At 41.8% G+C, this 25,017-nt stretch overlaps 1 protein-coding gene across 7 annotated transcripts in view; it reads left to right on the top strand.

Moving 5' to 3' along the window:
- Window positions 1-25,017, top strand: part of CACNB4 (calcium voltage-gated channel auxiliary subunit beta 4) — a 107,805-nt gene that overhangs the window by 81,496 nt on the left and 1,292 nt on the right. For 3 of the 7 annotated variants that reach the window (XM_075511387.1, XM_075511388.1, XM_075511392.1), the window contains 9 exons: window positions 755-885; window positions 3,286-3,362; window positions 3,739-3,758; window positions 3,867-3,947; window positions 6,080-6,138; window positions 10,091-10,200; window positions 11,814-11,965; window positions 15,000-15,095; window positions 21,783-21,968. In XM_075511387.1, the coding sequence (XP_075367502.1) occupies window positions 755-885; window positions 3,286-3,362; window positions 3,739-3,758; window positions 3,867-3,947; window positions 6,080-6,138; window positions 10,091-10,200; window positions 11,814-11,965; window positions 15,000-15,095; window positions 21,783-21,968 (912 nt within the window). Of the gene's footprint in view, window positions 1-754; window positions 886-3,285; window positions 3,363-3,738; window positions 3,759-3,866; window positions 3,948-6,079; window positions 6,139-10,090; window positions 10,201-11,813; window positions 11,966-14,999; window positions 15,096-21,782; window positions 21,969-22,606; window positions 22,673-23,333; window positions 23,387-25,017 lie in introns of those variants that run through there. The other 4 variants (XR_012777008.1, XR_012777007.1, XM_075511390.1 and 1 more) reach the window with 4 other exon arrangements.

Here is a 25,017-nt window from a genome sequence, read left to right as displayed (position 1 = left end):
TAGTCAGCAGCACTATAAAAACCTCATTTGTAGAGAGGTGTCACAACTTTGGTTAGAGCTCTACCATAGCATTAACCAGATACGGTTTTAGTTCATTGCTGGAGCTGATAACTTTTCTATGTTGTCTTGGATAAGTTGGTCTTTATTTTGGTGTCTAGAATGGCATTTGTAGACCTTTTCCACCACACAAGGTTTTTGCAAAGGGATAACATGGTAATAACATCTGTACAGGTACCTGGAAAGGAGGAAGGAAAAATGGCAGCGGTGGTGGCGGTGGTCTTTGGTGTAGACCATTAAATTTTAGAAGGAACCAATAATGATGGTCTTGATGGTGATCTGAAGGTGTTATTTTTATGTTTGACTGCTTTATATGGCTGCTGTGAGGTAGTTCGGTGGCCTTGGTTCACCAGAAGTTGGTTCCTCTCATTAAATCACCATCACCCTCAGCACCTTAGTTGGTGACATCAGAGGAAAAGTCACAGCAGGTTGTGTTGGGGCAGTTAAGAGGTAAGCCAGCACTGCCACAGGTAACACTGCTTTCCACTGTCCGGCTGCAAAGAAGACATCAACCTTCCAAATACTGCCCAGCACCTTTTAACTTCACTTAAATTCATACAGATTGTCCAGCATTCAGACATCAATGTGAGTCCGGTTTTGTTGACCAGTATGGAGTTAAGGATTGTGGATAACAAAATAAGGGAGTTTCGGACATGGAGTGTTTTGAACTGAAGCCAGTAACCTTTCTGTGTTCCAGAAATATAATAATGACTGGTGGATAGGAAGGCTGGTTAAGGAGGGCTGCGAGATTGGCTTTATTCCAAGCCCGCTTAGACTGGAGAATATCCGTATTCAACAGGAGCAGAAGAGAGGACGTTTCCATGGAGGGTAAGAATGCTGTAACCTTTTAAAATAATTTAAAATAATTTCTGACACAGGACAGTATTTTCAAAGGTCACTTGATTCTTTTTTATTGCAGTGCATTTGGAGGAGTGTTTGATTTGGGATTCCAAATGAAAATACGTATTTGCAGAGAATAGATGTGTTAGATATTGACAATGAGAAACAAGAAGAAAATGTGTATTGACTTTAGGAAGGATCAGTATTACAGTATGAGTGGTAATGACAGAAATTTCTGAAGGGCTAGAGAGTTTTACGGCCCCATGGGTTTAAGTCAGCTTGGTGCTCAAAGGCTGCCAGATTTTTTTCCCAGCTGTTATGTTCTTAAGGTTGTGGGTTTTTTCTTTCTTTTTTTCTTTCTCTCCATTTTGGCCAAAACCAGACTTTTCAAAATTTATAAGATGAGCTTTGTCATTCGACTTCCTTTATTCTTCATCTTCCGGCCTGACCATTCTGTGTCTCCACACTGCTAGAGCTGGAGATTGCAAGTCCCTGGAAAAATATAAACTTGGTCACAGGTCTAGGAAGTAAAACTGATTTCTCATAATCTCAGTTCAGACGCTGAAGTCACTCTTCTATTGGCTGAATACACAAAATACTTTTTTATTATTAGTATTACTTTACTACTAGCATATTATTCCCACTAATTGAAAATGAAATTTAAATGTTCACACAGATAACGAGGAGAACAAAACTTCTAGTACTGCAGAGTAAAGAGACGTGAGCCAATTGAATCTGGACCTAATAGATAGCAGTAAGAGGGGCATAATTTAGCCTGTATAGTACTGTCAGGGAATTGGCATACTAATATACTTAATCAAGGTCAGGAATCATTTCAAGTATAAACCATCTGGGGAAATGTTTTTAGAATGATTGAACAGCATTAACTGTGCTTTTTCCAAATTGCTTTTATAATTTTTGAAATAGCTTCAGAGGAAGCCAGTGTATCTCAATGTACAGAAAGATTATCTAATTCAGAGAGATGGACACCAACAGAGTATTTAGGATACTGTTTCAGATACAGCATATTAGAAAAATTCTCTGCTTGTGTGAATGGGCACAACTCCACCGAATCACCAATTCTTGCAAAGATTTTGTCGAATCTCACCTATGGAGAATGTTAGGAATAAAATCAAGTATGATAGAGACAGGGGAAATACTATAAAGGATATCTATTAAGATTTTAAGTAGTCTGCACTAACACCCCTGGATTTGTATGATAAAATTGAAAGTAATGTATAATGATAAAATAGTTTTATTTTTGAGCACCTTTGTTAGATACAGTCATATAGTATCTGTACCTTAAGATTTCTTTAAAAGCTGTGACTAGCTGTGATACTAAGGCTCTATGTGATGATGAATTCTAGTTTTGTCTGAGTAAGGCAGTGAAAAGTCATCTATTAAAGAGAGTTTCTAGAGTCTAGTATATGTTTGCAAAGGATTTGCCAAGTCCAGGAGTAAACGATCCCTGCTCTGGAGAGCATATGGCAAGCAAGCAAGGACAAAATACTGATTGGGACTAGTAGCCTCTTGCTGGTCAGTCTGTATGTAATGAAAAATACTAAATACTGTGCTAAAGATGTAGATTGTACCATGGGACTATGTCACCTGCAGTAATCGGGTTGCTTGAACAGTCCTCTTTCTGCCCTGAGCTCTCCTTCCCTCCTCCCATCTCCTCCTCAGCTGCTTGTGCAATGAGCTGAATTAGAGAGCTGATTCACCTGAACATCTTCCCCCTCCCCAAACCAGTTTCCTGTTCCAGTCTGCTGCGGGTTTGTGCTGGGTGCATCACACAGGGAGAGGAGGGCAGGGCACAGAAGCAGAACTGCCTGGCTGGAAGCAGGGAGGTACAGGGAATGGAAAAAGCAGCTGCTTAAACCAGTGTTACTACACAACAAAAGCTATTGACACCACCAGTTAAGATCCCAGCCTTGCCGAGAGATGTTTCTGGCTAGTCACGCGTGCTGGTAGAGAGACCTTGCAAGACACAGGAATGCTGGGTGGGGAATCTCGTGCAGAGCTGGGCTGTGCGCTGAGTTTAGCAGATATCTGTGACTAGAGCTGCTGCATTTCCCTGCCTATGGGCTGATCACAGAAAAGCTTTGCTTAGTCAGTAGTGGAACCTGCTCTCCCCTCGTGGCCTGTATACAGCTCTTCCAGACATGGAGGTCTGCTTAATTACAGGCACTTTGGTTTCCCCACGTCCCTGCCTGGTACCCTTCACCTCTCACTGCAGAGGAAGCTTTCTCACAGCATGAATGTGGGTGAAGACTCTCTCCTTTACCATGTGATTTCTCAGGGGGTAATTTCTCATGGCTGCTGCCTAAAGCCTGGCATATTTGCATCTCTGGGCGCTTGGTGTTAATGGGAATCTTTCTGATACCGTAGGAAATCAAGTGGAAATTCTTCTTCAAGTCTCGGAGAAATGGTTTCTGGCACATTTCGAGCCACACCCACTTCCACGGGTAAGACAGAATTTTATTTAAGGAAACTCTTGCTATTTCTAATACTTCTGTTTTAAAACCCGTATATGAAAAAGGCAGGTTTCCCCCCTTTCCTGACTTATTAAGATGTTCTACAGAAAAGTGCTTGCATGCGGAGGTAGAGAAAGACGTCTATTTCTAGACATGCGGTAGTTGCTAAGGGACTGGGAAAAATCTCGGGAAAAAGTGGCAGCTGCCCCCAGAATGGAATGAATGACCAATTTAAACAGGGCTGACCAAAAGGGAGGTGCACTGAGAGAAATCAAAAGTGCATTGAGAAAGGGATTTTTGTTTGCAAGTGTTATGGTTGTTACACACAGTGTGCATTTTTTAACCAAGTTCTCATTTGGTCTTTTAGCAAAACAGAAACAAAAAGTGGTAAGTAGTGCTTTCCTTTTATTTTATTTAATTCTAATACATAATTCCCAGGATTTTCATATGGATCTTCTTTGGTTAATGATCCGAAGGGTTGTTTTCTTCTTCTAGACAGAACATGTTCCCCCATATGATGTAGTACCATCAATGAGACCTGTTGTCTTGGTGGGTCCATCACTGAAAGGCTATGAGGTATGTATTCCAGGTATTTGCAATTAGTATTTTCTTATCTATAATCTTCCTTAGTATACATGCAGTGTGTGTGGTCCAGTACAACTGTTCTATGATAATTTAAAGTGATCTTAGCTTAAATAATTGTCCAAAATGTTATATAAGAACTAAGAGCATAGTTAGCACTTTGCACTGTTTGGGTGAGGTACCAGCTGAATTTTTTTCTACCTTGCAATAGTGTCTGTTAACTTGTGTTGTCTCAGCTGAAGGGTAGGTAACATAAGTACACTGGCACTCTCTCTGCAGTTTTACTGCTTTAAACACAGTGCACATCCATTATTTCCGGTACAGTTATTCTTGATTAAATCAAATAAGAAAAAGAGAATTTGTGTCCACTACAAGAAAAAGTTGCAGCAGTCAAATTAACTAGCTAGACTTCTGTGTACATGTAAAATTTTAGTCAAACCAGCACATGCTTTGAAGTTAATTAGCAACAATTTTGAAGAAGCTTCCCCATTGTTTGCCTTTTTCACTTATGAAAACTTTACATCTTCCCATGGAACTCAGTGTTGGCAAATGAAGTAGCTGGGCTATTGCAGCGTATTCAGTTTTGTTCTCCAGCACCTGAAATTGAATATGGGAACTACTGATTATTATTTCAGTATGTTTTCTTGACATTTATTTTTTTTAAGATTATTAGTATATGCAAATACATATGTAAAGAAACCTTTAACCCTTCTAAATTATTTGCCTCTGTTCAGTGTGGAAGTAGGTATGATAACATGAACAGATAAACAGGACACTTTTTTCAAGGCTGCTGCAGATTCAAATGAGCATTTAACATGTGCTAAACGAGCATAGGCTTTTAGCAGGGCATTTTAGTGAACTTAACCATCTGTTAAGTGTTTTGCTGAATTAGGAACTAAATGAACATGAACATAAAATCAAAGATACACTTCATTTAGCTTAATTAATGTTGTTAGTACTTTATAGGATATTATTAAACATATTGGAATGGTTCTTTTTGGAAGATTAGAACATGGTACCATTATTAGCATAATGCAGTGTTCTTGCATTGGTTTTTTTGTAAGAATGATTGAAAGTGTAGTTTAGCAAAGCAGGTACTTCATGTTCTACTCTCTGCCTTTTAATTTTATGGTGATGTTTCTTGACAGGAATAAATCTTATCCATTGATTTCCATGGTGCTGCACCACAGATTAATTTGCCTAGGGACTCTCAAGTTTGGAGGGGAGAGAGGCTGTTTGTTCATACAAATATGCTGTCCTGCCTTTAAGAAAATAATACTAAACATGACATCTTGAACATATAAAGGTGTATAAAAGGTAACACAGAATATTAATTTCAGTTACAAATAGGGATCTACATAACAGAAACACATTGATCTTACTTTGCAACCTACATGGGAAAATTCTTTTGACTTTTTTTTTCTGACTAAATTCTGAAGGAACCATTTTGAAAGATAACCTAGGAGAAAGAAACTGCCAGAGGCCTGGGTGCTTTGATTAAGTTCCTGTCTAGACTGGCAGATAATAGGTGTCAGCCTGAGCTGTCCTGAAAAGGACAAGGAGCTCATTCAATAAAGTCCCAATAAAGTTGCGGCTGAGCATCTCTCAGATGCTGTACCATGTACAGGAATGGAAGCATCCATTTTTTCTGTTTGTATGCCTCTCTGAGAATAGTTTTTCTCTTCAGTTAGAACAGTCATCCAACACAATAAATCTTGTATCTGAAGTTTTAAGCCAGTTCTAACAATGTTACTGTAGGAAAAAAACAAATGATCTATTCAACCCGAATAGTCCCATATGCTTCTGACGCGTTCTGAAGCCTGTTGGGAATGGTATTGCTATGGAAGGTGGTGAGGTGTGCTCTAATGCTTCAGTGCAAGTCAAGACGAGCAGAAAGAGTGACAGCTCTCACATCCTCCGTTCCGCATTTTGGAGAATGAGTCAGAAAATTTGCAAGTATTTATTACAAAGCGTGCTGCCAAGAGCATGAAAATTAAATGATTGCTACCTATAAAAGGTATTGATTATTGGCAGTATCCTTACCTTCTACTTACCTCTTTTCTTACTTTTGACTTCTTTCTCTCCCTATCGATCCTCCCTGTTCAATCTTCCTCACCTCTGCAAAGGTGACAGACATGATGCAGAAAGCTCTCTTTGACTTCCTGAAGCACAGGTTTGATGGGAGGTGAGAAATACTGTCCTTTTCATGCTTTTTTTTCCCCCCATGTGTTACTAACATTTTAGTGATTTTTTTTTTTTTTTTTTTAATGCAAGAAGATTGATGCATGTTCAAAACTGATTTACTGGCTTTCTATCAACACTGAAATGCAGCCAGCTGTGAGGTGGAACACAGCTACTGTATTACTAGAAGTGCATGTATCTTCATGTCTCCTATGTCTGGAGTAGGATTTCTTAGGTTTAACAGAATAATTCTGCCTCAGTATCTTACCAGCCTGAAGTTACAGGAGAAATCGAGATGAAAGGTGACTGGGGCACATGGAAAGTGCTAAAATGTCTTTAAAGATGGCGTTACCAGGCTCAGGTTTTTCATGTTGCCCTGGGAAGCAGGCTGTGCCCCTTGTTCAGCTGGGAGTCGGAGGGAAGGGTGCCAGCCAGTGAACAGCCTTTCAGCAGAGCCCGGCTCCAGGCTTGCTGCTGGCCGCCTTCCCCCCCTGGAGCTCCCAAATCACTGCTCTGCAGCCTGAGCTGACTGCATGTTGGGTAAATTGAACTGCTTTTTCAAAGAGCTGTCCAGTTCCTTTAACGTCATGGAACAGTTAAGAAAGCATGACTGATTGCACGCAAAAGTATAGTTTTATTCACAGTCCTTTGGGGATATGAAGATTTCTTAACCATTGGATACAAAAGTGTGTACTGCTGGACCAGCTCAGCCAGCCGCTGAAGTGTGCAGACACCAAATCATAACTGCCTCTTGATTTTATTTTGAAGTTGCTCTAATTGGGCTAGGTTCATTCCAGCACCTTTTGTGAAGTTCCAGGCTCCTTTACAGCAGGATGTTCTCTAAATAAAACTAATCACACCCTAGCCCTGAAATAAGTGTCAGAAAGAGCAGATTTCAACAGGGTACAGTAACGGTGCTTCAAACCAACACCTAAGAAAAACCAACTCTTAAATATTCTCAGTAGTCAAAAATACTTAAAAAGGCAGTTTGAAGAAGGACATGCTGAGAACTAAAACATAGAAGAAAGTGTGTCAGAACTTCAAAAATTGTAAGGAGGGTTCATCTTGTTCAGCTGGAACACAGAGAATATTTCCTGATGAGCTGTGAGAAGCATAATTTGGATTTCTTTGCTAGGAACATAGGCTTGGTCCGTGGCATCTCTTCCTTTCCACTGGAGCTTGTCAGTAGTTGTAGGTGTCTGCTGCATCTTTGGGATGTTCTGCCCTTCCTTCATCCTAGTTTGTTCCGTATATTCTAACTGTGAAAAGGAGCTTCTACTGTGCTAGCTAGTATGTAACAGTAAGGTTTAAAAATACCTAAAACATTGGCACTAGGACAGTGAAAATAATAGTGTCTGTTGTTTAGAAGAGGTGGAGTAGGATTTATGGTCAAGGTACCTTTTGGGGTTCAGTGAGAAGATGGCAGTGCTGAACTAACCCATAAACAGCTTAGGCAAAACGTTTAATGATCAACTTCTCTGCAAAATATCTCCTCTCCTCCCCTATTTTTAATTGCCCAGCTCAAGTGATTTTAGCAGATTCTACAAACGTAGTGATTGATTTAAAACCTGACAGATGAAGCACTGTACGTGGCAGCCCGCAGTTAAATTTGTCATTTTTTCTGAGCTGTTCGGGCATCCTGTCAGTGCCTCCTCTCCCCACTCCGGAGCAGTGCGACGGCTCTGGTTCCACGGCAGCTCATTGCATGAGCTCTGGTGCCCATTTGCATGAAGTGTAGGTACAGAACCGCAGCGTATGTTCTCTTCCAGCTGTTGGCATATGACTGTCAGCTTTGCATATGCCGGTGGTAACTGAGAGTCATTGTTTTTGGTAGGAAACTATGGCAACGGGAAGTGATAAGTCATCTCCAGTTGCCACGACGTGATTGCTATGAATATATCCTTTATGAGGTATATTTTTATATCCTGTATGAGAATGTACTAAGCAGAGGCTTGATCCACAGAGATCAGCAGTGCCTAAATCCAGGGAAGAAAATGTAAAGCACACTTAGACACACCCATTTAGGCTGCTTAATCTGATGGGAGGCAGGACTGCGCCCTGCCTTGCTCTTCTGTCTTTTCCCACACCATGCCCTTGGTCTGCACAGAAGGGCAAAAGGGAGAGATTCTGCCCGGAGTGAGGTATTTTTTGGACATCCTATTGCCATTAGCAATACTGGCAGCTGGGTCAGCTAGAAGTATGAAATTTCAGCATTGAAAAAGTTAAATGCCACAAGCAAGCTGATACAATGGACTTTAGCTCTGAGTAACTTTAGAAAAATGAATCAAATTCCTTTTCAGGCACCTCAGCTGCTTCTTGGTCCTTCTGCCAACTTTTATGGCTTTGCAGGCTTTTCCTCCACCCTTTTCTTTCTCTTTTTCTCCATCTCTTCTGCAATTTTGTGACAGGTCCGCCTTACCAAGAAGGAAAATGACTGTCCAAGGAGGAGCTTTTCAAAAGACTTCAGTAAGATTTGAACTAGCAGGACTCCTTCCCTACCTCTTAATACACTTGGCTTCTGTCAGCTCCTTCTTTTGTAACTGCAACATCCTCTTCTGGCCAGCGAACTGAAGGAAAGGCCCGAGGGCTGTGTTGTGCAGGCCTGCTGAAAGGAGTCTGGTAAAGCTTGGCTGGCACAAGGCATTCAGGGAACTGCTGCTGCAGAGGCTCTAACGGCATCATTTTCTGAATGCATTGTGTTTAATCACTGTTGCATAGACCAAGCCTGACTCTATACGCTGTGTAAACAAAGCATAGCAAAGGCACATTTTTTTCTTAACATCTTTCAGCAACAGTGATACTTAGGATTTCTTCTTACTCAGGAAGAACGAAATGCTGCTTATATCTGGCACAGTAGGTGAGGGTTTGTGGTCCTTCCTCTGTTACAAGTCTCCGATTCCAGCAGTCAGAGCTCCCTGAGCCAGAGGTGCGATCTGGATCACCATGTTTTGTCGTCACCTCTGGACCCATGATCCATTAATTTCTCCCATTTCTTTTTTAAACTCATTTATACTCTCTACTGTATTTTCTGGCAATAAAGTTATTTATGTATTCTGCAGAAAAATACTTGCACTTCTTTTTAACCCTCCACCTGACTATTTCATTTAGAGCTGCATAAATCTTAGGTTCTATGGAATAGGTGCTAGTCATTTCCAGCTTGCTTTCTTTTCATTATTCATGGCTCTTTGGCTCATCACAGTCCTCCTAAATGGGTTTTACATGAAGTGATTGTGTGGTCTTCGTTTTATACCCTTTTGTCTCTTGTCAGCTCACTGACAGATCAAGTAAAAAAATCACCTTCCTTAAGTTAAAGAGGAGGCTCCAGCAGTACAGATAGCTGTGGCTCAACTTACTTTCCTCCTGTTCAACCATGAGCCAAGTCATTTAGCCCATCGGCACAGCTCCCTGTCTGGAAAAGGCGAGTGCGTGTTGGAGGACCAGTCTCCCAAAGCAAGCAGCTCTGTTCAGTGGCTCACAGGCACTCAGATATGAGTGACATAGTCTGCTCAGATGTCCAAACATGGCCCTTCCTTACCTCTCAGCAACGTCAGGTTTAATCAATGGTTTAACTATCTGGGAAGAGAAGTGCTGTTACTGTTGTGACTGTTGTTCTGTATGCCCTAAGACTCACATAACTTGTAGTATTTATGGTACTGTGTAAATTCATGTAGGAGAGGAGTGAGTTGGGGAGGAGAAAAGTTAACTAACGCATTAAGTAGAATAACAGAACCTATATGCCAGAGTCTACAATACTGTAGGGAATAGAAAATACTTTACAGTTATGCAGCATTTCTCTTCAGTTGTTCTTTAACGATGACATAACTCAGCTATAAAACATGTCTGAGTGGTATTTTATTGTATTTGCACTTTGGAATGGAACGTAGCTGTAAATCATGCACAGTGCACTGAATATTTGACTGCTGTGTTTTTGTTCTGTCCTGTGTTCTTACTCATAGGATATCAATAACTAGAGTGACAGCTGACATTTCTCTTGCTAAGAGGTCTGTTCTAAATAATCCGAGCAAGAGGGCAATAATTGAGCGGTCAAATACAAGATCCAGTTTAGGTAAGACATTGACACAGATGTAATTCTGAACATGGTTACATACTGGAGGAAAGTGACAGGATTTCAGCCTTGAAGATGTCATCAGTTCTGCAATTTTAAATGTGTCTACAGCATTTTAATATATAATTCTGAATTTCACATACTCAAATTGGAGACAAATTTTTCCTGACTCAGGAGGGGCAACGGAGCACAATGTACTGTGTTAGTCTCGCGTTAAGCAATTACCTGGGCTAGAGCTAGCTGTGTTATAGCTGCTATTTGCAAAAGATGAGTTAGGGGCCTGCAGTCAGAATATGGGTTCAGTGCTGTTTCCTCCCAAGGTGAGTTGACCTCACAGCTCCCTCTTCGCAGCCCTGTGCTTTTAATTCCACATCACAAAGTGCCAAAGAGCTTTCACCTTGTCCAGCCAAGAAGGAAACATGTTGTTCCTGACCCTGGGACTGGTTTTGTATTTAATGTTGAACAGCTACAGCTTAATTTTGCTGTCTAGCCGTGAGCCTCTGGGTCTTCCCACCCTCTCCTCACAGTGTCATGACTGGTGGGTTATACTGGCCTGATGAATTTTTATTTCTTTCACAAGGGTGGAAATTTGTGTGTAGTGTATGCATGCCAATAACCTGCTCTCTAGGACACCATTCTAGGGGGTAGGAGGAGTTGGTTTTCAGTCTTCTCAGGAAGAAGAGGCTCTTAAACCCAATTCTCTGACATCCTGAGTGACTGTTGGAACTAGAGGTGTAGGTAGTAGGATGCTTCACTTCTAGTTGGCATTCTAGCACAGGAGTAGGCACCCCAAAATTAAGTGCTGCAAAGGTGAGTACTAAATCTTCTTGTGCCTGTGAACACGCGTTGCTCTGTGGAACAGCTCTTGGGCAAATTAAATGCATGTGAGTTGCTGACATACAACTCTTCTGTGCTTTGGTGGTATCACTTACAGGCTTCAATTTGTGCTGAGTTTATCTATTTAAAATTTGTCACATGTATATGAATGATTAAGAAGGGTCAGAACAATGACTATCAGAAATATAATTTACAGGAAAATAAATCTCTCCTTTTTCTTCAGACAAAAGTGCTTTGGTGTGAACATTGCCATTAGTGCCTTTTTAAATAATACCCTGTCAATTATTTAACATAAACACTTTTTTGTGGTTATAGAATTAGGAGGTCACAGTTCTGCTTTTCATAGACTTGTTTAAGTTAAGTCAGAATTACAATCTGAGAACAAAAAAAGTTTTAAGAAATATCCATACATCACTTGCTGTCGAAAATAAAAAAATCGTATGACTCCTAAGTTATTTAGCAGATTTGGAAAATATGCTTAAGTCTATTTTGTGTTAATAGAATCATGCATTTAATTGTACCCAGTGTTTAAATACACTGATACTATAAAGGAACATCGTACATATGTATTTTCAGGCAACAGAATTGTCTCAAAGGTAATGTTTATTTTAAAAATTGCCTGAGTAATAGGTTATTTTATGGAAATTACATTAATTCACATATGGAGTTCATATACTGAATGTATACAGTCTATGAAAATAAATGGGTGATGCTATTTTTGTCTTAAGTAATGCTGGGGTTGAATGTTTTTCACCTGCTTTGTTTTCCTTTACTAGCTGAAGTACAGAGTGAAATTGAAAGAATCTTTGAGCTGGCAAGGTCCTTACAACTGGTTGTCCTAGATGCAGACACTATCAATCACCCTGCACAACTTATCAAGACATCTTTAGCACCAATTATTGTCCATGTTAAAGTGTCTTCTCCAAAGGTAATGTATCTCACCTTTAAAATATGTGCATTTGAGAGGGACCTGGAGAGCAGTGTGGGAAGCGAGCAGTGTGGTATCTGCACCTGAAGAAATTAAGAGTGAGATGAAGAGAAAAAAAGTGAAATTTTTACATCAGGGGCTTGACAAGGGAATGTCTGATGCAATTTCTTTTTTCGGCCCTAAACCTTAACCTAACCTTAGGCTGAGCCTTAGACGAGGCACTCACCAATTCAGTAGACAAAATAATTCCTGAGGAGCAAATTCTTTCTGTAGCTCTCAGTTCCCCTTGGCAGTCCCTTTGCAGCCCCCTACCCCAACACGGCTGTAGTTCTGGGTTGTCTCTCTACAAACCTTAGGCTGAGCTTCAGAGAAGACACCCAGCCCTTTGCCCACCTCCCAGGCAGTTAATGATGGTTGTCCGTTGATCACAAACAAAGCCCGTCTGTTTTTGATTGTGGCTTCTGTGTGGGGCACGTTGATACACCATCCACTGCTGGGTCTGGACCAGTGTGGCCAGGCTGCTAGCCAGCTCCTGCTGTGGAGCGTGAATATGACTGTTGCTCAGGAGTGCAGCACGGACCATACTGCGACCATGGCTGTTAGTCCAGAAGGGGGCCTTGGAGTCACGACAGAGAGTCTGGGTCTCATGGAATCAGCGCAGTGATGGTGGGATGCTGCCCAAGACCTGCTGGAGTGACCACTGTGGCACATCAGAGATGTCTGCAGAGAGCCATGTGCCAGTTCTTGGTGCAGCTGACCAGCAAGTGATGGGGGAGGTTCTGCTGGACCTGCTACCAGGGGGAAAAAGGAAGAACTAGACAGAGTTGTGAAGGTCCAGGACAGCCTTGGCTGTAGCAACCATAAGATGGTGGAATTTAAGATCCTGAAAGAAGTGGGCAGTACAAATAACAGAATTGCAGATCTGGACCCTAGAACTGGCTTGTTCAGGGACCTATTCAGCAGGATCCCGTAAAAGGCTGTCTTGGATAACAAAGCAGCTCAGGAAGGCTGTGTGGTCCTCATGGACAGCTTCCTCCAAGCACAAGAATGATCTGTTCCTATGTGGATCTGGGCAGGAGAGCAGTGTGGATGAACAGGGAACAGCCTGAGCTCAAACACAAAAAGCAGGCACACAGAAGATGGATGGGCGGGGACAGGCATCCCAGGAGGAATACATCCTGGGGGGGAGTTAAGAAAGCCAGAGTTCAGCTGGAGCTAGAACTAGCAAGAGGTCTTAAGGGTAACAAAAAGGGCTTCTGTAAGAACACAGCAAGCAGAAGGAAAGTTAAGAAAAGTGTGGGCCCACTGCAGTGTGTGGCAGGGACCCACAGTAGCGGAAGGTAGATCTGGAGACCACCCAACTAACTGGACATTTGCAAGACCAAGGGACCAGATGGGGTTCATATGAAGGAGCAGCCTCATGCCATTGCAAAGCTGCTCTCTGTTACCTTTTAAAGCTCATAGGGATCTGGGAAGGTTCCTGATCACTGGGAAAAGGCAGATGTCACATTCATTCTCAAGAAGGGCAAGAAGGAGGATCTGGGGAACTACAGGCCAGTCAGTCTCACCTCAGTCCCTGGGAAGGTTATGGAGCAAATCCTTTGGGAAGCTGTTCCCCAGCCACGTGCAGGACAAGAAGGGGACTGGGAGCAGCCAGCAGGGATTTACCAAGGGCAAATCATGCCTGACCAACCTGGCTGCCTTTCGTCATGAGATTATGACCCCAGTGGACAAGGGAAGAGCAGTGGCTGTTAGCCTTTACTTTAGCAAGGCTTTGATGTGGTCTCCTTGTCGTATCCTGATGGGCAAATTGGTGAGATATGGTGTGGATAAGTGTGGACTGTAAGAGAGGTGGAAGATGGGATGGACTGCTGGGTTCAGGGTGCTGGTCAGAGGTGCAAAGTCCAGCTGGCAGCTGGTTACCAGTGCTGTCACTCAGGGATCTGTAATGGGGCCAGTACAGTTCAACACTTTTGTTAATGACCTTTGTTAATGTACAAGGTTGTGGGCAATACCTAATTCTGGGGCAGGTTAATGTGCCAGAAGGCAGGGCTGTCATTTAGAGGGACCCTGGCAGGCTGGAGAAACGAGCTGTCAGGAACCTGTTGAAGTTCAGCAAAGGCAAATACCAAGTCCTGCCCCTGGCCTGGAGTAGCCCCCTGCCCCAGGCCAGGCTGGGGCCGACTGGCGGGGAGCCACTCTGCAGCCAGGGACCTGGGGCTCTTGGTGGGTAATAATTTGGACAGAAGTGAGCAGTGTGCCCTTGCAGCAGAGAATCAGCCGGATGTTGGGCTGTACGAGCAAAGATGGGTCAATCCTGGCTCAGAGGGGTGGTGGGGTCTCCTTGGAAATGCTCAAAACTCAGCTGGACGAGGACCTGAGCAATCTGATCCAGCTGGCCTTACTTTGAGTGAGGGGTTGGCACAGAGACCTCTAGAGGTCCTTCCAACTTCAAAAATACTCTGTTGTTCTGTGAAACATTACAGAGAAATAATTTAGGATTCCTAACTTTTCCACCTCTTCAATTCTAATAATGAACACAGTGGAAGGAAAAAAAAATAGTTATATGAACTGTGTGTGTAAAATACCTTCTTGTACCCAAAATGCACCTTAGACCAGATTAAGTTACAGCGTTACTGCTACACAACATAACACGCTGCTAGCGTTGTGCCGCAGTCAACCCAGCAATCCAGTATAATTCTGTATTATAAATTATATATAATTTTCGTGGTCCTCTAGAAGATTACATTTGTCAAAAATAACCTATTACTTCAGGTAGAACAAAGTAAAATCACCATTTGCACCGCATTTGAAATATTTGCAGGGGATCAAACACGATGCAGAGGGAAATGTGCACAGCTTTTAGGGAGGTTATCAGAAAGGTTTGTGCTTATATTCAAGGACAATATTTTATCCATTTTTTTGAACATAATGGAGAGCTTCTGAATTTGGTAATCCTCCAATGGGATGTCAGTCTGAGCTTTATGGAGATACGCAATTCTTAAACTCACATTTTCCTCTTTTCCTCTGTCAGGTTTTGCAGCGACTGATTAAATCTAGAGGAAAGTCACAAAGTAAACACTTGAATGTTCAGTTGGTGGCAGCTGATAAACTTGCACAATGCCCACCAGTAAGTACAGAAGAAAGGCTAAAGAACTTGTGATACGTGGAGTTTTAAAGATTTCTGCTGTGTTGGTCCTTGATTATAGCCCAGTTCATGTTATCACTTCACTTTATGGCGATTCAGATGGCCCTGCAATTGCAACCCTTGATCAGCTTTCATTGCTAAGAAACAAGTTGTTTGATACTTTCATTCTGATTATCTCCTGTGCTGGGTTTATTATGATCTTTGGCAAGGTGACAGGTCAAAAATGACGTGTATGGTAAAACCGATCTACTAGCACATTAGCAAATTATATCATTTGTGGAGCAGTGCTGTCTTAAGGTCCCAAAAGGCCAAAGTCTCAGACTCCTGGTTTGAGAGGAGGCTGCAGAGGACTTTTCCTTCAGCTGCACAGCGAGTCCAGACGCCCTGTCTGTACGGTGTGAGTCGTGTGTCTGCATGCTTGTGATCCCCGAGCCTCCTGACACAGCAGTGCCTGCAGGCCACTCCAGTTACCTCACTGGAGCACAGCCACTGCTCACTGACCATTTTATCAAAGATGCTGATTACTCACCTTGACTAACCTGCTGCTTAAGGAGCAGAGGTCCTGGATAGCTGATGAGGCAGGCAGGTGCTGTGCAGAAAGGTGTACAGGTGTTTGGACAGGGCAGCTCAAACTTGCTTTTATTTTTTAAAGCCATGCCTGGTTTCTGCGAAAGAGAAAGCTACTCAGTGGAAACAAACTTGGATGTGGACTTGCTTTTACAGTGTAATAGCTGTGCGTAACATTGGTCTGGTAGTGCAGAGACTGCTGTTCGTACCAGGGGAATGATCAGACAGTCCGGCTTATGGCTTGCTGATTGCCCATCTTTCTCATGCCAAAGAACTGTGAGTAGAAATCAGATTAATTCAGAGAAATTCAGAATAGACACTGGGAACGTTTCCATGATGGTACTCTCTGACTTAAAATAGGCAAAGTGCTGACAAAAGAACTGTCTTGGAACAATCCAGGAACAAATCTGGGAGTTGAGATCAGCAGAACGAATGCCCGACCCTAATGGTCAGATAATGCTTCTAGAAGACTTTGCCTTGTGTTATGTAGACCTTAAAGAGATTGCCTCTGTTTCAGATGGCTTTTATTCTCAATTCAAATGAAAATAACAAAGTTCAAGCAGCTTTTGTTCTGGAGTAATGATCCACAAGGATTTATTTCCATGAAACTTAACTTGGGTTTGTATGCTTCTTAAGATACCAAACTTCACAGCCTCCTCCTCTCTTGTCCCCACTGGCCATAAAAAGGTAATTTGGGTATTTCTGGGCACTCCTCCTAAATTATAGCGATAGATGTCACTTTTTAACTGTTCCCATTGGTAGCAATTGAGGCTGAGCCACATCTCCTTTAGGCCAGTGCTCTCATGCCCCTCGGATGCCCCAGAGCTGCTGTTGGTGGGAATAGTGGCACTCCATCCAGCAGGAAGGGAGACCTGGAGAGAGCTTTCTCTTTCTCTCTCCTCTTGCCCACTGGTTGGCCTTTTAGGTTAGCTCTTGCCATCAGGTAGACCTTGCCTAATTGCTAGCTAGTGCGTGGAGACTGCCAGCCTCTGCTGCACTGGGGTGCCCTGTCTGGAAGAGACTTCTGTGGCCTCAGGTCTGCCCAATAATTCTGCCTTGGCTTAGCAAGAGAGTGGGGTAATTCCGCAGGTACGGATCAGCTTTCTGAAAACTACCTTTTCAAGCTGACTGACACTGCTAGTGAGTTCAGGTTATGTTTGCTCAGTAGTTTCAGCCAGGTACAAAATGAAGAATAATTAATGCTGTTCTGTGAAAACTTTGAATTTTGGCAGGTTTTTTGTAGTGTTTTGGTGTACGTTCAGGCTAGATTCACAGGGAAATGTTGGAAAGCAGAGAACAAAGATAATAGGCTTGACTGAAATTTCTGTCCTCCTTATCTAAAAGCGGAATGGTTTAAGAATGTGTCCAGAATGAGAGATCTGATTCAAATTCCTCCTATGCCTGATACAGACTGAGAATTTAAATAATCCAGAAAAGTGCTGGTAGCAGTGTGTGTATGTGGGGGGGGGGGCGTATCTCGATTTCTCCCGTTAAATACACTTTTTGCAGTGCCCACTATGCCCCAGACAGCTTGCTGTTTCCCTGGCGGGTGTGGATTTCGCAGCCACCCTCCTGCTGTCCCTCTTGCCCCATCAGCACCACTTGCAGATGTCCAGCTGTCGAAAGGGGTAGATGGGGACTGCATATACATCCCGCTGGTTGTGTTACTGCAAAGACCTGTAAGCTTCTGGTTACAGTAACTGTAGATCGCTTTACTCACTGTCTCATCCTTGTTTTCCACGTCGAGCAGCACTGAAAGATGTTCAGGCCATCTCGAGTTCTTCTGGAGAGCTCAGCTATATTATGTTTCTCGCATGTAATTTTCTACTGAATTGTTACCTCTTAAAATGATGACAGAGAATTCCTGTGAGCCACTCGGGTCCCGTTAACTAAAACAAAATTGTACGGTTTTCTGTAGTACAAAGTAATTTCTATAAAAGCATATACCTTCCTAACTCTTAACGGGTGTGAGCCAAGTTAAATGGAGTTGCACCTGCACCTGTTTGAATATGGCTTGTGGTATTTACACTGAGCTGTCACTGAGCTTCCACACAGAACAATCCGCTGCACAGTCTGCCCATTTGAAAGGTGTATTTATTTTTCCACCTGCACAGAGAATTTCACAGCCTTGTTTGCTCTTTATGCAGTGATTTCCTGTTATTCCACTTAGGTTTGCTCACATCAGTTGAAATGAGGCGAGTAGCTGCGTTGATTGAAATAAACAGCGTGCAGCAGCAGGATGCGTGTTGTAGCTTGTTTGTTGCATCATGGCACTTAGATTGTCCATCACCAGGATCTAGTAAACTCTGCCTTAACACCCAATCCTGTAATTGTATTTTGTTGCCTAAGGCAACAAAGTGAGACCCCACCTGGATAAGAAAAGTATTTCCAAATTTCAGAGTATCCAGATTTCAAACACGTAACCGTACTTGCTCAGAGGCTGCATTCCACTCTGACTTGCACAACAGCCTTCTGCAGAAACCGTCTGATCAGTTTTGCACTGTTTGATTTCCAGAAAGTTATTGCTGGCTTAGAGCACTCGAAGGGAGATGACAGTCTTGGTTAAGTTTAAATTAAAGGACCAAGTTGATCCATGATTTAATTAAGTAAAAGTATACTGCTAAGATGAAAGACACTGCTGTCTGTCTTCTGCACTGTGACCTGCTTCATCTGTTTTGCAGCTCAAATTCCTGCAAGAGGAGTATTTGTTTAAAGTGAAGATACTTGAATACCATAAAAACCTCACTTTTTTTCATTTGCTGAGAGCCAGCCTTAAGTCATCAGATGGTGCTGTATGTCTAGACATTTTAAAAATAGCTGTCTTTTGGGGCATATTTAAGTTCAGGAACTGCTTTCATTATTAATTCCTTGCTAATCTTTCACTGATGCTGCTCAAGCCAGTGCTAAGCGTGCCTATCACTGCGTGACTCCGTTAAGCAGGAACATTATACGGCTCAAAGAAACATGAACTGACTTTATTTAAACCATACAGCTTTAAATACACTAGTCATATACAGTTCATTATGATTATTTTTTTTTAACTTTTGGATTCATGCCAATGCTAAGTACATATCCCTCTGGTCTATTTGACATAACCTAAAAAATACCAGAAATTTTACTCTAGCAGAACTAAAATGCATTGGTATAATTAAAAATAGCCAGTACGCCAGATATATCTACAAGTTCAAATTCTGTGTCCTTTTCAGGTACATCTCCATCCTTGCAGTTCTGTCTGGGGCATCTTTTCCCCCGGAGCCTGAGCTCACCTTCCCTGACCTCAGAGAGTAAGATGGAATTTGGGGTTGCCCTTAGCTGTACTAACTCTGGGCTATGCCTGAGGCTCAGTCCCTCTTTACGCTCCCTCTCCTGAGCATTCCTGTGGGTGAGGAGGGTGCCTCTGTAGTCATGACCATTTTATTTTGTGTTGCTAACATGGGGTAATACACCTAGAATATTTCGCAGTGGTTATACAGTAAACCGAAAGAAATAGCAGAGGACAGTGGCAACCTTCTCTTCGGGAAAGACCACTGCTTTAATGTATATCACTTAAGAAATACTCTTATATGGAAGTGCTCATATGATAACGTAGTACGCATTTTTTAACTATTACAACATTTCTTACGCATGTTGTAAGAAAATACTGCAGTGAATAAAATGAATTGTAAGGAGAACTGGGAGAACTGTAAGGAGAATAAATTGCTTTACTCCATGACCCTTACAAACAAGGATGTCCTTAAAAGATTCTTTCCTCCCAAATACATAGAACAAACACGGTTTAGCTATGAGCAGAACTGTTAAATGCAAGAAAAAAACTGAGCACTTTCTCTATAATTTATTTTCCCTATAAACAGTATAGAGCCCTGGAATCAGGATCCTGCCCATTTTGCAGCTTTTCCAGGTGACCTTCAAATCACAGCCTGAGAGGTTCACCATTACCAGTCCTGGTGTTATTTTACAGTTAACTGTAAAAAAGGTGGCAGTTCTACTGCAACTGTTAAAAGTTCTTCTCCCCTAAATTCAGTTTAATTGAGATCACTGTCAAAATGCCACGTGAAGCTACATATCGTCACAGAACTGGGTGATTTAGCTATGCTAGCTAGAGTATTAGCCGTGCATTTCTTAGAAGTGCACGAAGCTGTTACTCCGTTACGAAAGGAAGCCATAGGCAGCAGTACTGGCGTTCCCATCTCTTTGTCTTACCTCCACCTTGCAGCACGTTTAGTTATGCCAATACAGCATTTTGTGAGCTCCCCGAATCAAGTGATCCAGGTTAAAAAGAAACTTGAGAAGCAGTTCCTTAGTTTAGCAGGAGGAGGTTGGAGGGTGTTGGAAGTGTATTCATTGACCTGCTTGCTGCTAAAACCCCGTACAGCTGAAAATACGCCTTGAGACAGAACTACCCTGCAACCTGCAAAGCTGAGTTTTGTGCAGACAGCCAGAGTTGCCCTCAAATCAGTGGCCAGCTACGCAAAGAATGAGCAGCGCAGGAAAACTGCTTACTAGTCTTAGACCAGAAAATGACAATATATTCATTCTTTATTTAAGAAAACACATTATATTCCAAGCGTAATATTTTAATTTCAGTATTTTCCAAAGCAAAGTATACGGAAGCAAACCACATTCTTTTATTCCCTAACTTAACTATGTTTGAATTACTAACTTCTTCCACAAATGATGATGTGAGTGATATAATGGAATATGTAGCATATCAACACGTGTTTAAATAGCAAAGGAGAGTATAGATAAATAGAGGAGCAAAACAAGCAGCAATAAACACTGAATTGGACCAAAGGATGTAGTGTTAGGAGTATTCTTATGAGAAGAAAACTCCATACTTGCTGGCAGAGGAGGAAACACTTCCCTACCATGCTGATAAGAGAGAATAAATTAAAAAATAAATAAAACAGCTTCAGTGTTGAAGTAAGTTCTGGACCAGACTTTTGGGCAGAAGGTAGATGCATGATCAAGATTTATGATAAATTCATCATGCAGTTTTATATCTTATTCTAGAGACGTCAGCTCTGTGTGTATTGGATAGATCTATAAATATGCATGGAGGAAAAGCAGCCTGTGGTTTGCATCGGTTACTCTTAACACCTGCAACACCTGCACTTATTTTTCATTTCCTGTGCTATTTTCACAATATGTTTTTTCCACTAAGGTGTGAGTTAAGATTGAAGATGAGGTATGAAATTTCACTGCTGAAAATACGTTTATATTTCTCTTGAGGGACTCTAGTTTATGATGGTTTATTATCGGCTGTTACCAGCACTTGTCATGCTGATAATCTGAAAACACTGTCTGCAGAGTGTCCCTTTGACTTCTTGGGTAGCACAGAAGCCACATGGCTTTGAATTCCTTCCACGGTCACTGGTAAATAGCCTCTCTGTGGATTGCATGGTGAGCGGGTCTGAGACAAGTACCAGGACTTGCACTAATGGTCAGGTCCTGTCCCCTGGTAAACAGATTAGTAGGGAAAAAGGTCGTACCTGCGTGGTCTTGCAGAGTTGAGAACAGGTAGGTAAGGCTATCCAGGTAGGCATAAATGAAGGTAGTGAAAAAACAGTGCATGGAGATAGTCTCTGAAGAATTCCCAGCTGTAAGTATCTGAACAGCCGGATGTCCTGCAGTAGCCTTGCCTAAGCAGAACCACTGCTGCTAACGGCCCTGCATGCTGCGTTCGCTGAAGTGGTATTGGTTTTAGGGGCATCGTTCCCTCTGGAAGTGTGTTCACGGTTAGGATGAGAGAAGTCTGTGTGAGTCCGTGGGTCCAAAACCAATGCAAAGCACCTCTGTGTTACTCTGACATCTAGCTTCAGTTCCTGTCTTAGAGCAAAATATATTCATTAAAGGAGTCTTGTGCCTTTGAGCGTGGTAGGGATCATGCAACGTCTAGTGAACCTCGCTGAAAGGATACAGTGACTTCCGAGAGCTTTGACTTTTGATCACCTTATAAAACCACTTGTATCATTTTCTTTTGCAATCCCATGCTCTGATCCTTATTTATTGAATTTTAAAGGATTAGCGTGATGAGACTTGTTTAACATCTCTTTCTTTTCATCCGTAACATTGTAATGAACCAAACTTTGTTGTTGTGATCAGGAAATGTTTGATGTAATTTTGGATGAAAATCAGCTTGAAGATGCTTGCGAACACTTGGCAGAATATCTCGAGGCATACTGGCGTGCTACTCACACCACCAGTAGCACACCCATGACTCCTCTCCTTGGGCGAAATTTAGGATCCACTGCACTTTCACCATATCCTGCTGCAATCTCTGGATTACAGGTATGAAAATACATTTCAGCCCCAAACACCGGTGCAGATCAGGTGGGGTTTTTTAATCTATGGGGAAAATAGTGTAGTATGTTTTATATACCATAACTTATATTTGCTTTGTTAGTTATTAGTCACTGTTTGGCCACTGCCAGCAGTAAGAAGGCAAGCTAAGGCCCGTAATCAGTGAAGAAGCAGTTAGTCAGCTGCGTGCTGAAGCACTGTGACTGCTCTTGCTTTAATGGGAAATAAAATGGCCATAAATTTTCTGGCAAGGAGTGGGTTCTTGAGGAAGAGTTAAATGACACTGTCAAGCGGTATTATAGCCATATTAGAAAATGGCCTTTTTTTAATCTGGAAAAAAATGTCATTGCAAATGAGACCCTGTCAGGTTGAGAATAAGCATGTACAGTATGTCACAGCAGTTGAGCTAACAGCTGCTGTATTTAAGAATGCAGAACAGTGTCTGTAATGATCCCTTTTATTTCTACCCTCATAACTTCACAAAACATTCACTTTTGGGTGAAAAACTTCCATGCTTGTCTCTTGTATCAGCGAAATGCCTTCACCTTTTTGAGTTCATTGAGTGTGAATAAAATACATTTTTTTTTTTACCCATTGAAAAAAATTCTGACCATTTTTTTCCACAGGGATAGCTCAAAAACGGCTGAACTTTGAAACTTCAAACGTGGCATGTAAATAGTCCTTAATGAGAAGTACGTGCTTTACTAAGTTTGAAAACAGAAAATGTTTTTGATTAATAGTTATGAATGCTTGAGAAGATCAGGATTGCAGCAAACCTTTAAGTCTGAAAGTTTCAGAAGGAGTTCTGTATGTGTGTGACTTTCTAGGAGTGTGCACTTTCTAATGTATGTCAAAAGTTGAGCTGAGCAAATTACATTTAATGAATAATTCACCTGACAAATTTAACCTCTGTTCTGCTTGTAGAGTATCTGGAAGCAGGTAACAATTTTGAAGGAAATGATGCAGTGTTCGGTGTTTTCAATTAACATAAAGCTGTTTTTTCTGTGAGTGAATTGCACTTCACTGAAGGTGCATGATACTTGATGCTCACATTTCTAATGCTGTGCTTGATTTTATTAGGATCAGTAAGTCACTGTTTCCTGACTGGCTGAATGCACAAGCACTGTTCTATTATTAATAACATGCACATGTAAACTGTTGTTTTCATTTTCACTTGCCTTAAGATTTCAGTTTTCCATCCCTTCATGACAATAAAATACCATCTGCAGAACTTTCACCTCTTCAGTTTCATTTTGAAAACTGGGTGTATCCACAGAATTTTTTTCAGGCATTTATTTATCTCTGATCAATGGACACCAGCAGTAACTGTGAAATGTTGCTCCATTTACTTAGGGAAAACTCACACTGAAGATGAAAATCACCCCTGTGCAGTGGGCTGGCTGAAGGTATGCATCACTTAATCCCCACTTCACCCTAATTGTGAAGGCTTAGGTGGGACTTGAATGGTGCTAGTTCTCTGCAGAGGGGTAAATTTCTCCCTGAGTGAATGATGCCTAGCTAGAGACCGCAAGATTTGGCTTGCAGTGCCACTTAAGTGTTCAGGCCCATTTAAAGAGTTCCGATGTTTTACACAGTTATCTCGCAGTAAAGACTTCCATCATCTGAAGTGCTTATCCACCTAGAGGTTTTATACTAATTCAAGCCTTCGGAAGGATTTGCATCAGTTTTAACTGTAATGATGTGGTATGGTAATTGTAAAGCACTCATGCGAATCCTAGGAATTAAACTAGCTTAGGTGCTTATGATATATTAAGAATTTACACTTCTTATGACCTTGTGACTCCTCGCCAGATACCTTGGGGAACTGAATACCAAAAGCCTAGAGCCTCGTGTAACAGTCACACGTGAGAACGATACAGATTTGCTGGGACAATCTGTACATACTTCACCTAATCAGGATTTAGGAGTATCCCTTTTTTACTTGATTGTGGCTTGGACTTTAGTTTACTGAGAATTGAAACTTCTGATTTAACTTAAGTCTTTGGGCTTCATGAAGGTCCTCAGGGTGAAGTTAAACGGCATAGATGCAGAAGAGTCAAAGAGAGGGTACACCTGCCAAAGCCAGTGGTCATTTGGTCCTTGGTCATGACCTTGCCTAAAAGGGGAAGGAGTCGATGTTGAGCTGTGTGCGTTGGAATCCTCAATAGGAAGAGTAAATTTTGTCATTGCTACCTCCTAGGGGCCAGTCGTTTGCCTTTGTGGCTGATCCCTGGTTAGCTCTAAACCTGCATAGTTTAGTCTAATTTCGGCAAATGGACTTAAATCCTATAGTTCAAGTTTTGGGGATATGTGTTTCTTAGGCTCCAGGGGATTTGCATTTTAAGTCCGTTACTGCAGAAAATGTAATGCAGCTTATCATTCCAATTGCGCTGCAGGATCAAAAGTTATTTGGGACGTAAGACCAGCATATAACCTCACCAGTTTTGTGCCACGCTTACACCTCTCAGGAAGTAAATAGCAGGATCAGAATGCCTACACAATCAAGGCAGGGAAACAGGAAGGTTTATAGAAAGGAGCAGATTGCAGCCAGAGAGGTAAATTACTACAGGGAAGAAACAGGGTGCGAGCATAGAAAGTTAAAGTTGCAATTGATTAGGTGATTATATATGAAAATTGCATGCCTAGGTCAACTAAATACAAGAAGTATAATTTCTGAAGAAAATATGTGGACTTTGACATATAATCACTACTAAAACATGATGCTATAAGGAAAACTTGGGGATAATGTGGTAGAAGTTGCTACGCAGTAGCTGAGTGTGTAAATTTGCAGAAGGGCACCTTTTCCATGCCGGCTCGTTACTTGGAATCTCTCAGTGAGTAACCTTGCTAGCATCGATCCAGAGAAAGAGATGCGCCATCGTATCTGCTGTGCTGTAAATGTATACCCATCTGCACAGTTACTTCCCCATGCAGACAAGCCTTTTGTTATAAATTATGCAGCTAAACGGTTGCCGTACAGAGAGGGTGTAGCAGTAGGAGGAAGGTTTTATAGCACAGGGAGCGTCGGCCAGAATTT

This window comes from Mycteria americana, chromosome 9 (assembly GCF_035582795.1).
Source record: "Mycteria americana isolate JAX WOST 10 ecotype Jacksonville Zoo and Gardens chromosome 9, USCA_MyAme_1.0, whole genome shotgun sequence".
In the NCBI taxonomy this organism is placed as follows: domain Eukaryota; kingdom Metazoa; phylum Chordata; class Aves; order Ciconiiformes; family Ciconiidae; genus Mycteria; species Mycteria americana.
The sequence above is the reverse complement of the archived record's forward strand: the minus strand, read 5'-3'. Positions and strand labels throughout refer to the sequence as shown.